The sequence below is a fragment of the Hemiscyllium ocellatum genome, chromosome 9 (genome assembly GCF_020745735.1).
Source record: "Hemiscyllium ocellatum isolate sHemOce1 chromosome 9, sHemOce1.pat.X.cur, whole genome shotgun sequence".
NCBI classification, from domain to species: Eukaryota; Metazoa; Chordata; class Chondrichthyes; order Orectolobiformes; family Hemiscylliidae; genus Hemiscyllium; species Hemiscyllium ocellatum.
This window is the reverse complement of record NC_083409.1, coordinates 84,985,172-84,998,260: the sequence shown is the minus strand read 5'-3', so window position 1 is coordinate 84,998,260 and position 13,089 is coordinate 84,985,172. Positions and strand designations below refer to the sequence as shown.

Sequence of the window (13,089 nt, the reverse complement as noted above, 5' to 3'; positions counted from 1 at the left end):
GTAAAATACAATATCTCAACAGTAATCCTTTACAGTATTCAAACACACAAGAGAATTCCCTTCTCTATCATATCCATATGTACGACTGAGCTGTTGCTTTTGATTCTCAGTTTCAAGAGTTCAGTAACCTACTTCCTATTTAGTCACAACTGAACTTTAACTTTCTCAGTTTTGAATAACTCCTTCAGGGTTTCAACCAAACATGTTAGCTCTGTAGCTTTCAAACTAAATTCTTACTGCTGAGGTAACCTATTACAGATACACAATACTTTATCTGGCATCCTTGGGGCCAGTTGTTTTTCAGAATTTGGAATTCTTCAGATTTCGTAATAAATAACATTTTCACAGTGAAGTTTTAAAAATTACCTAACAGCAGATGCTCGTGTGAATAGTACGAGCGCTGAGACTCAATTGACGCCTGCCCGTGCTGGGTCACGCCACCACGTCACATCTGAGTAACATGATTTGAATGGGTGTGGAGTTGGGTCACCTGTTCATATGCCAGAATGATGCTCCATAAAAATATCTTGTGTAATGGAGCTTTTTGGATAAAGGATTGTGTACCTGAACTAACATTTCTAAACTAACTCCTTTTTCCAGGAGAATTCTTACCATTAACTTCAACCATGGTATCTATGAAAAGAAACCAAAAGCTTTTCCAAGCTATACTTCTTCCCCCAAGCAAAAGAAGTCAATCTGTGATCCTTCTAATAGATGGAAGCTTAATGCATGGCAAAATTTACTCTGGACAGCCTCTTAATGCAAACTAATTTCCATTAGCACTCCAGGAACTCTGTCTCTCATTTTGCTTCCAAAAAGCAGAACTACTGACAGGTTAATCATTAAATCACCTTATAAACAGTGTTAAAACCCACATGCCACTAGTTCAATATTCAAACTTCAAAATAAATAATGCTGCTATATATATATATATAAATTACTCACCTTACATCACAACATTTCCTTATTCTCTTTGAAATGGAGAAATCTTTCAAGTTAAGACCTTTGTTCATTATCAGTACATATACACCAAAACCCAAATTATAGTCTACCTCTTTAAATGTATCTGGGTGCTGTTTTTGAAGTCTAATTATTTCCTTGTTTCTAATTTAAAACCTAAGTTTTAAACAAAAGTCCTGTTGTTATAAAAGCATGTTTAAACAGTAAGTTAGAGTATTAGATTATGACTGATACTTAGTACAATGCAATAAGATCTGAGTTGAAAAGTGTGTTGCTGGAAAAGCACAGCTGGTCAGCTATGCTTCATTTTAGCATAAGCCCTTCATGCCTTATGCTTGAAATGTCGATTCTCCTGTTCCTCGGATGCTGCCTGACCCGCTGTATTTTTCCAGCACCACACTTTTTAACTCTGATCTCCAGCATCTGCAGTCCTCACTTTCTCCTAATAAAATCTGAGTGCCTGGTTTATGCTTTTAACCAGAGAGTGCAAAGTTATGCTAGCAAACAGAATAATTTCTGACCTGTTGCGATGTACTTTCTTACAGTTCCTGTACAGATTGTTAAGTGTTGACTGGGAAATTAATTTCTCTTTAAACATGTGAAATCATAGAAACAAACACAGAATATGGAAAACTCAGCAGGTCTGGCAGCATCTACAGAGAGAGAAAAACATAGATTAAGATTTCCAGCAATTTATTTTAAATAAAGAATCATCAAACTGAACTTCACATTTTAGATTTTTACTAAAATCACCATCAGCTAACAGTGATACACTAAGCATCAGGAAAAAGTGTTCATCATTAACTACTTAATATTAATAGAACACAATTCCACTTCTATATCTTACTCCAAACTTTCAGCAGAAATGTATAGTCTTTTGTTTAAAAATCCCAAGTTCCTCCCAGTTTTAACTGGACCCATTCTTCCTGCCCCACAAGTATGAATTTTACACTGTCCTTTTAAACTCCCTTTCATCCCATCTTCAGAGCATAATGTAATGGACTTCCACTGGCAAAGTATCCTCTGGTGAATCTACTTTTTAACTGTCCACAATCTTTGTTTCCTTGAATAGGGTTCAGTCCTCAAAGAACTCCACATGATTAATCACTTCTCACTGCCCCAGAAAGATCTTTCCCGACCCGGCTATAACATTTTCCAACCTCTTCTATTGGGCAGAGGATACAAAAACTTAAACACATGGACCAACAGATTCAAGATTAGCTTCTTCCCCATTGTTATTAGATTTCTGAATGGACTTTGCAAATTTCAAATTTAATGTTGACCGAGCTCTCTGTGCACCTTCTCTGCTGCCAAAGCATTGTATGCTTTGCTCTGTTCTATTACCTTAATGCACTTTGTATGGTATAAGCTGCCTGGCTTGTATGCAAAACAAAACTTTTCACTGTACTTAGGCACATGTGACAATAATAAATCAAATCAAATCAAACCAAATCAGCTCTTTTTCTCCGTCTGAAGATAATTTAAACCATAATCATCTTATAAAGTGCAGTATCATAACAATTAGAGAGACCTGGCTAAGACATAAAGAGTCTGGGGTGAATGTTGAATCTTTTATACTTCACAAAGGAATTACAAGCTAAAAGCAAATATGGCTTGTTCGTTATCAGCAAAACTTTGCACCAATTAATATAATAGTATGCTTTTAAATCAAAATTAGGACAGCTAACTTGGGTTCCAATCAGGAACTAAAAAAAATAGAATTCAAGAGAAATACTACATTTCCCAGCAAAAAATGTTTAAGGTCAGAATCTTTGAAGGTCAGTACAGGAGTTGGTGAGCTGGTGAGGAGAGGAGTGGAGTTATGGCCAAGGTTGTTACCTCTCCTCTGCCTACACATTCCTAATTTCAGCCATCAGAGAGACATGGGTAAGGTGACCAAATGTCCCTGCTCTGCCTAAATACTCCTCATTTTTCATTTAATATCCCTCTGCCTAACAATTTCCTAAATCCAAATCTCCTAATTTTCAAATTTCCTTCTTTTAGGATGTAGAAACTGGCCCTTGTTGGAGGGAGCCTGTGTGAAATGCTATACTTCTTCTTTTAAATAAGTATCACAGCAAACTGCATTACGTTAAAATGACCTCTCCTCCTTTCTATCTCCAAAGAAACTGCCATATTTTTGCCACCAATCGTCCCCCATTGTTGGTTGTAACTTTTAAACCATCTACAGAATAGAATGCTAATTCTGGCTGGATGTATTCTGGGAATTGACATCACATGACCTTCAATCTTCTATTGCCCCTCCCCCAGATTCCTGGCATTGGTTGATCATCATATCAGTCATCATAGAGACCCGGTTTCTCAACGTTTTTCACTGAGTGCCTGTTTTGACTTCTGAAAATCTGGTCACTCCAGAGATCAAATCCTTCTTGGAATTCCCCTGACTTCCCCCTCCTAATGCATCCCACCCCTATGTGGAGGGCTATTTGCATTTGGTCAAATATGGCATCCTAATTCATATCTCTTAGAATGTTTAAAATCACACAACACCTAGTTATAGTCTAATAGGTTTATTTGGCAGCATAAGTTTTCAAAGCACTGCTATGTCATCAGGTGGTTTCTGCAAATCTTAGAATGTGGGATCTTAGCATTGCAAAAGATTAAAATTGTGTCTGGTGCCCTTGTTCCTCTGAGATTAGTTCAATCCTCCTAATGATGTAAGTTTCCATGTTAAGTAAGCTTAGGCAACTTCAAATCTTATGTCCCCAAAATTAATTTGATGCAACTCAAAATAGGATTGTAAAACGTCATAATATTTCACTTTTTTTTTCAGAGAGTTAATTTTTTTAGTCTCCTTTATTGAATTTCCTGGGGACTGTAAATTGTGCTAATCTTGTAGTAAAATAGGAAGTGAAATGGAAATATTTGCTATATCATTATTGGTGGTGTTACATTAGCTAGCCAGTATGTATGTCTTCACATATTTTTTACCTTATGAGGACATGGCTGGCTTTCAGTCAATGTTTTCTGGTTCAATGAGATTTTCTCAGATTCGGAAGAACAATGAGATTTGCTAACACATCATAATCAAGGCAGGGATTTTACCATGCAATAGAAATCCAAGAGAAATCCAGGCCATCTATGGCACTGGATGCGAAATAATTGGATCAAATATTCTATTCTTTAGAACAGATAAACTCACTTCACTAAAAACAATTTTGAAATCTGAGAATTTGGTTTAAATTCTGCTGAACATGATATTTATATAAAATTTTGTTTAGACTCTGTGCAATTTGTAAATAAGAAAAGGAAAGCCTAGCAGTCAAAATTGAGGGGAAAAAAAAACATTGTTGTTTTTTTTAACTGCAGGAAACAAACCTTGGCCCAGGCAAATATGAGATCCCACATTTCCTTGACTTATTACAAAAGAAGAATCCTGGAAGCAGAGGCATTTGTGACACTAACGAGGAGCGCTTTAAAAAGCAGAAAGATGTAAGGATTTAAATTATTGCCTTTTTAGACAACTTCTGTAATATGCAGATAACAAGGTAATGTGCAAAAATAAAAATGCACATTTTCAGTGAATTCAAAGGCAACATTTCTGCCTTTGTATATTGACATTAAAATAAAACTTCTACAGAATCAAATCCATGTTACTTATATAAAGATTTATAGAAAGTTTACAGAAAGTTTTTAGAAAGAGTTTATAGGTCTACATTTATTGCATGACTGTCCATATCTACCTCAATATGCCAACAATTTTGACTATTATTCTGCTAGTCTGCTCTGCTGGTTGACCATAACAGCTTTGAAACTGAAAATACCAGCAGAGTGCAGAATGCCAAAAAGTTAACCTTACACTCTTTGATACTAATAAGTATATATTTGTTAGCAATATTATGCAGAATTGTTTGTTGCTGAACTCATAAACTTTATTTTAAGAACGGTGTTAACCTGAAAGACACATTTTTCATGCTGCGTCTAAAAGAGTTAATTCTTATCACCATCAGAATATAAAGTGGAAATGATTACATTGTTTCTACTCTGCTCTTTTTTCAGATTGGTAGCCCAGGTCCCGGTACATATGGAAAGGGTGGGATTCCTACTGCAGTCCTGGAGGAGAAAGCGAAGATGTCTTTTGGGTCACAAGGAATAATGGATTCAAAATCTGCAAAAAGCCGAACACTTGATACATTGGTAAGGATATCATTCTGTTGTATTCCTTTAAAGAATCACATGTCATAGAGTCATAGAGATGTACAGCATGGAAATAGACTCTTCGGTCCAATCCGTCCATGCCGACCAGATATCCCAACACAATCTAGTTCCACCTGCCAGCACCCAGCCCATATCCCTCCAAACGTTTCCTATTTATATACCCATCCAAGTGCCTCTTAAATGTTTCAATTGTACCAGCCACTACCACATCCTCTGGCAGCTCATTCCATACATATCCCACCTCTGCGTGAAAAAGTTGCCCCTTAGGTTTCTTTTATATCTTTCCCCTCTCACCCTAAACCTATGCTCTCTCGTTCTCTGACTCTAGGGAAAAGAATTTGTCTATTTATCCTATCCATGCCCCTCATAATTTTGTAAATCTCTATCAGGTCTCAGTCTCCGACGCTCCAGGGAAAACAGCCACAGCCTGTTCAGCCTCTCTCTGTAGCTCAGATCCTCCAACCCTGGCAACATCCTTGGAAATCTTTTCTGAACCCTTTCAAGTTTCACAACATCTTTCCGATAGGAACGAGACCAGAATTGCATGTAATATTCCAACAGTGGCCTAACCAATGTCCTGTACAGCCGCAACTCCTGTACTCAATACTCTCACCAATAAAGGAAAGCATACCAAATGCCTTCTTCACTATCCTATCTACCTGCGACTCCACTTTCAAGGAACTATGAACCTGCACTCAAAGGTCTCTTTGTTCAGCAACACTCCCTAGGACCTTATCATTAAGTGTCTAAGTTCTGCTAAGATTTGCTTTCCCAAAATCAGCACCTCGCATTTAACTGAATTAAACTTCATCTGCTACTTCTCAGCACATTGGCCCATCTGGTCCAGATCCTGTTGTAGTCTGAGGTAACCCTCTTTGCTGTCCACTACACCTCCAATTCTGGTGTCATCTGCAAACTTACTAACTGGACTTGTTATGCTCGCATCCAAATCATGTATGTAAATGACAAAAAGTAGAGTGCCCAGCACTGATCCTTGTAGCACTCCACTGGGTTGTTTGCAATTATATGTTGCCTTTCATGTAAAAAGGTTTCTCAAGGACTTCACACATATATGGCTTTCAAAAAATGTTTCAACTAAATAAGCATTTCACAATTTCCTTTAGATTGTAGTGTGACTATACTGTGGCTTAAACTGGCATATTTGTCTTTTTTATTATTGAAGAGACGTTTTAAGGCAGAGGTGGTGAGCAGTCTAGCAGACTCACTAAACATCTAGTGAGGTCTTGGTTTTTTTCTTAAAGTTGGAACAATAGAAGCAACCTGAATAGGTGTGGGCAAGCTCTCACAGAACCAGGATTTTTTTAGTTTTTAGTTTGCAGTAGTTGCTGCTCAGATCTTAAAGTGGAAGCTATTTTTTTCTCTCTCTTTGTAACAGCCATAACCTGTGTGTTCTCTTCCTGCTGCTGGATTTGCACATGAGACAATCTGTTTTCTAACTTTGCCTTTTGCCAAGAGTATGTGTATGGGATGTTACTATATTGGAAGATTAATTAGTAATAGTTACTGCATCTATTACTCTGTTAACTTTTCCAATAGAGTTAATTCCTTTTTTTTGTTGCTGTGGTTTAATGATAGTGGATGAATAAAGTGTGTTTTGCTTTAAATCCAGTAGTTTGATCAATCAAATTGCATTTGGAATGCAACATCTTACTTTCACCTTTAAAAACGAACAGTTACCATCCATCTTCTGGATATTTTGAGGGGGTTAGTCTGTTCCATAACAGCATCAAAATGTAGAAAAAAAAAGGATCAAATGTATATCTACCTTGATTCCTCCAAGATAACCTTTTGTTTCATCGCTTATGCAGTAATCCCAGTGAAGTGGATTGTGTACCAATTGTAGAACCTATCAATTTTCATTACGTCAATTTCAATGGAAATTAAAAAAACAATGAATAGAAGATCAACAACAAAAAGTGAAAATTGCCTCTTTTTTGCATTGAGTATCTGGAATCAAAAACTCACTAACATATGAAATTTATAAGCCTAGTAATGACTATTGCCATTATTAGTTGAAAATAATGTTTCTATGATTTCCCTTGTCTACTATTTTAAAAAGATCTATCCTGTTATAAATACTGCCATCAAAATCTAAATCATAGGCAAAAGAATGTTTAATGAACACTTCTACACTAACGTCAACAACAGTGATTTTCAAACTAATCTCAGATTATGTCCTTCAATTTAGAAATATACCTCATACTTTTCCAGGGTTGTGACTTGGCACCAAATACATATGATCTTGGGAACAGCATAGATAAATTACTGACACGGGTAGTCAGTAAACGTGGCCCCTATGATCTCTTTACGGGTGAAAGGAGTGATCGGATAAAAACTGGACATCTTGCAACGGTATGTATGTACAATAGTCAGATTTATTGCAAATTCACAACTTTATTTTTTACTGAAGCTTTTAGATATCTTCAATGATCTCCAGACAATGAAGCATTGAGCGCTGCATTATATGAGGTCTGAATTTGATAGCTCCTGTTAATGGGTTGGAAATTATCAGTACACGGAGTCACAATGCTAGAATAAAGAGGCTGAAGGACAGTCCTAACTATTTTTTTCCTTGTGCTTTATTTGCATTAATATAAATATAGGCATCAAATAAACAGTTCACTAACTTGTCCTTCTGAATTTTAAGGGCTTGGTCATTGATCTAGTCTGTGAATAATATCAGGAGTGTGGGAAGTGTGAGAGGTGAAGGAGTAGAGATGGGGTAGTTGTTTCATTATGATGGTAGGAGAAGCATTATTTCAACATTGAAATAAGCCCTCTGTTATTCTTATCTTCAGTCAATCACCAATTTAGCAACAGTCAAAAAAATCTGCAAATCAATTGTAGTCTGTTCCTCTATTAAATTAGTTTTTATTGGATCCATTTTATGTCTAAATTTTGGGCTCTAAGTGCCAATCTATCTATGCTGATGGCATGAAAAATGCCTACTCCTCCATGGGTTTTCAGAGTAATGCAATAATGCTGTCTCAGTCTTTGCTTCCCAGTCCACATCATAACACTGGCTATAACCTTGCCTTCGTTGTTACTAACTTTCGGTAGACTTATACAATAAAAGAAAATGGGAAAAGTTCCTCTGGTGGAAATATACACTGGAACAGATATTTCATGCACAGTACAGGCCTGTTGTCAGTTTAAATGAGGTTTCTTACACAACTCATCAGTTTGGTTGGGATGGGTAAGGTAGGGCATGTAATCTGATCAACTGTTCCCTATTTAATAATAGCTTGCAGCATCTTAAAGAATAGAATGAGTAGGCAACATTCCAGTGAAGCAAGAGGCAGGATGATATTAACCACACATTACCTTGGAGGTCTGTGTACCAGGAAGGAAGCCTTTGATGGGTGACAGTGCCAGATAAAACTAGCCAGTAAAAATGGCAGGAGGTAGCAGAGCATAGAAGTACTACAAACATTCTACTGAGATCCTGTCTGCAATGCGGTAACGTAATGACTTCAAGAAGACTTCATTATCCTTTCCCATGCTTCTCTCCTTGGACAGTGGTGAGGCTACATGCCAATTGGACAAGTGCACACCCAATCCTATCCCGCAAGATGCTCACACTTATTACTGCACCAAGAAAGACAAGGACAGCTGGTTCATGGGAACATCAGAACCTCCAAGCTTGTTTCTAAATCACACACCATCCTGACTTGGAACTATATCACTGTTCCTTCGTTGTCACTGGGTTGAAATTTCTTCCTAACAACTGAAGTATTGTGGAAATAAGCCATAATTTCTGTCATTTCTGCAAAACGCATTGACTATTTAACAATTTGCAGCCCATGCATAAATATAAACATATTCAAAAGTACACAAACCATGCAAGTTTTAACTTTCACTACAACAGGAAAGATCTGAAACAAATGATGGAAAGAAACTTTCTCTCTTTTTAAGGATCCACTGAATCTCTATCCTGGAATGTATAAAACCGAGTCATTCATTGATGATCTTTTAAGTTCAGCAAAGAAACAGCATGGAAAGTTCAGTACGGTTGAGCAGTACCCATTTCCCCCAGTAGAAAGAATATTCTACACTGGACTGAATATATTTCGACCACAAGTTGTAAGTCTCCAGGGCTCCGCTTTAATACATTTCTCCTGAAAATCAGTTGGTGTTTACTTTGTTGAGTTTCACTTGATGTGGTGATGATTCTCTTCATTTCTATTTGTTCTTATATGATTCAATAGGGTAAAGATACATTTTATGATGTGAAGCAACTTTCCAAACCAGAAAATCGTAAACCGCCTCCTTTTCTGTCATCCACAAGCCGGGGTGGTCGTGTGCCTGTCAAATTGCTCACTTTTAACCCAGTAAGTGTGAGACTGTAGGATGCTAGATCGAATGACCCACAGTGAGTGTTGTCTACAACATCTAAAGTGCTGCCCAAAGTGAACTGGATATACCCAATTGTGATTTTATATGTCGCCAGGAAATGTTAAAGGTCGGATTTATGATTAAAGAGAGGAACACAGCTCCCAGACATATTTCAGACTGTGGGGATAACATACCTTTATTTTGAAGAGTTTAATGTGTCAAAATAAGTGACATTTTCAACAAGAATGCAGGAAAGTTGTTTGAGCTATGCTTACGAAAATGAAGTTTCCTGTAGGAGATGAAAGCTTAGCTATATGATGGGAAGCTTGTTTTATTAGTGGACTAATTATTAATATTGTTTTGTCACAGAACAATGTTGGTGTAGGTCGCTATGACCCTGGTAAATATGATCCAAAACCAGCAAAAGTCTGCCAGTCACCTTTCAAATCCAAGACTCAACGTTACCTCAGCAACATAGAAAGGGACAAGTTCCTGCTGTAAGTTTACATCCATTGAATTGAGCTCGATATAAAGAACTTAACTAGCACTTGATCTTATGTATTTGTTACTCATGGTCAAGTTAAACTAGACCATTTTATGTCACTGACCTATGCTATGACGTCAGTACCTATTTTAAAACATTCTTTTAATCCAGAAGAGCTCTCAACAGTTTATTTTTCCCCATTACCAAATCACTTGTGGGTTTTTTTTTGCCCTATAACTAACACCAGTAAAGTCAATCTATTTCTACTTGCTGAGAAAATTATGAAAATGTGATCAGTTGTGATTTCCTTGATGTAATGAGTCCAGACGTGGTCATGATCTGCATTCCCAAATTAAAACACTTGGGCTTTCTCAGCTTGAGTTAATTGAGAGGAGGAAGTGGCATCGTTGGGATGTCATTGGACCAGTATCCAGAGACCCAGGTAAATGCTCTGGAGACATGGCAACTGGTAGCATATAAGACCAGTAAGCTCAACACCACCTTGATCTGCACCCCAATCACCATCTTCCAGTATCATTCCCTACACCACTAATGCACATACTGTGATATCTACCATCTACAAGCTGCAGTGCAAGAACGTCTCGAAAGTGCCTTCCAAACTTGTGCCCATTACCTCCTGGAAGGACAAAGGCAGAATAGAGGAGATTAACTTTGGTCAAACTGCAGCTCAATGGAAAAAAGATCAGAAAGAGTTGGCTGGTTGGACCTGCTTGGTCACACTGTAGCTATCCATAGATCTTGATCTACAGCTGGCAGTTTAAGGTTGTAGCTGATGTCTTCTTTTGGAAATGCTGCTGTGGAAACTAAACTCTTCCTCGAAAAGTTTGATGTCTGCTTACAGGAATGTAGATGCGGCAAAGTCATGAAAGCAGTGTAGACCAGACCTGTGCATCTAGATCATGCAGAATTACTTGGGAATGCCTGGAAAATCAAACTTTCCAATGGGCAATATCCCATGTCTGGAATCCTCCAGAAAACTTTGGAGAATTCAGAGAGTTCTAACTTACTTAAACATAGTAGCTATTCAGAAAAGGGTAGAGGATCAAAACCTCATCCAATTCCTGGGTAATTATTTTACAGACTAATTACTTAACACTGAGTCCACAAACTATCTATATCATCCCCTGATTCAACAGTCTGATAGCCCCCATTACTGGACCCACCATTCACCCTACCCCAACCTGACGCTGATAGACTTGATATCGGGCACCCGCTGATTGCCTGATCTGACCCAAGCCTGCTGGACCCGACATCTTCCCATGCTATTGACTGACTCAATTTAACTCTTCAACCACTACAATTCATGATTCAAATCTGCTGGGCCTTTAGGACCTTTAACTCCTAAAATTTGGCAGCAAATGTGATCAGAAAAGGAATGAGTCTTGGCCTGCAAGGTAAATGATTGATTTCAAAATGTATTACCATTGGCCAATTCTGTTCTAATGGTAATCAGGATATCTGGGCTAATCAAACTCAGCAGACACATTGATGGAAATAGTAAAAACAATGACAGCAGATCCTGGAAACCAGATTCTGGATCAGTGGTGCTGGAAGAGCACAGCAGTTCAGGCAGCACCCGAGGAGCAGTAAAATCGACATTTCGGGCAAAAGCCCTTCATCAGGAATAAAGGCAGAGAACCTGAAGCATGGAGAGATAAGCTAGAGGAGGGTGGGGGTGAGGAGAAAGTAGCATAGAGGGGTGAGTGGGGGAGGGGATGAAGGTGATAGGTCAGGGAGGAGGGTGGAGTGGACAGGTGGAAAAGAAGATAGGCAGGTAGGACAAGTCATGGGGACAGTGCTGAGCTGGAAGTTTGGAACTAATGTGAGGTGAGGGAAGGGAAAATGAGGAAACTGTTGAAGTCCACATTGATGCCCTGGGGTTGGTTTTTTTTTAGATTAGATTAGATTACTTACAGTGTGGAAACAGGCCCTTCGGCCCAACAAGTCCACACTGACCCGCCGAAGCACAACCCACCCATACCCCTACATATACCCCTTACCTAACACTATGGGCAATTTAGCATAGCCAATTCACCTGAATCGCACATCTTTGGAATGTGGGAGGAAACCGGAGCACCCAGACGAAACCCACGCAGACACAGAGAGAACGTGCAAACTCCACACAGTCAGTCGCCTGAGTCGGGAATTGAACCCGGGTCTCTGGCGCTGTGAGGCAGCAGTGCTAACCACTGTGCCACCGTGCCGCCCACTTCTGAAGCAGAAGATGATGTAGAGAGAGCAGCAGCTTCTTCTCCCAGCTGTTCTGCTGCAATGTGCCCTTGGCAACACACACAAAGCTTGGCTAGTCTCATGACTTATCACTAACTGCCATCAGAAGTTCAAAAACTCATTGGATATTCCAGAAGTTATCTTTGATTTGCTCATGTCGGCACAGTCTTCTGAAGAAATTTAACATCTTCTGTCTAAGTAATTAACCAGAATAGTTCAGTTTTCAGCGAGTGAAGATTGTGAATACCTGAATTTTGATAAGGCAGGAAGAAAATGGTTTACACATTTCACTTTAGTGAATCAAGAATGATTGATAATCTTGAACAGATGTGAAGTATCTTTATTCTATAACAATTCCTCTTTTCTTTCTTTAGGGAGCGTCTGGGATCTGGAAAAAGCTCAGATCAAGATTGAAAACAAATTTTAGGCCTTAACCTATCTGAATAAATATCTCAGCAGATTTACTAAAAAATTCTTTCACAATAAATGAAACACAAAACTATGCTGCATTTTATTCAAAGGTAGCTTGTTTGAAACATTTTATTGAAACATACAAGATTTGCAATGGATTTGATAGGATAAATTTGGTTGTTTCCCCTTACAGGACAGTCTAGAAACAGAGGGCATAATCTTAGAGTAAGAGTTGCCCATTCAAAACAAAGATGAGGAGGATATTTTTCCTCTCATTGGTTAGTAAATCTGTCAACTTATTTGAGGGTGGATCACATGTATATTCATGGCTGTGATAGATTTTTAAATAGTGAGGGAATTGAGGGCTATGGGGATAAGACAGAAAAATGAACTAATTGAATGAAAGAGCAGAATTGATGGCCCAACTGGCCCACTACTTCTTCTACATC

The 13,089-nt window shown here is 38.3% G+C and overlaps 1 protein-coding gene across 1 annotated transcript in view; it reads left to right on the top strand.

Annotated features, from left to right (window-relative positions):
* The window catches only part of LOC132818531 (ciliary microtubule-associated protein 2-like), a 33,987-nt gene extending 21,318 nt beyond the window's left edge, over positions 1–12,669 (top strand). The window contains exons 4-10 of the mRNA XM_060829591.1: positions 4,291–4,413; positions 4,981–5,118; positions 7,372–7,512; positions 9,076–9,243; positions 9,369–9,491; positions 9,865–9,992; positions 12,604–12,669. Of these exons, the coding sequence (XP_060685574.1) occupies positions 4,291–4,413; positions 4,981–5,118; positions 7,372–7,512; positions 9,076–9,243; positions 9,369–9,491; positions 9,865–9,992; positions 12,604–12,643 (861 nt within the window). The 3' untranslated portion in view covers positions 12,644–12,669. The remainder of the gene's footprint in view (positions 1–4,290; positions 4,414–4,980; positions 5,119–7,371; positions 7,513–9,075; positions 9,244–9,368; positions 9,492–9,864; positions 9,993–12,603) is intronic.
* Positions 12,670–13,089: the final 420 nt, after the last annotated feature.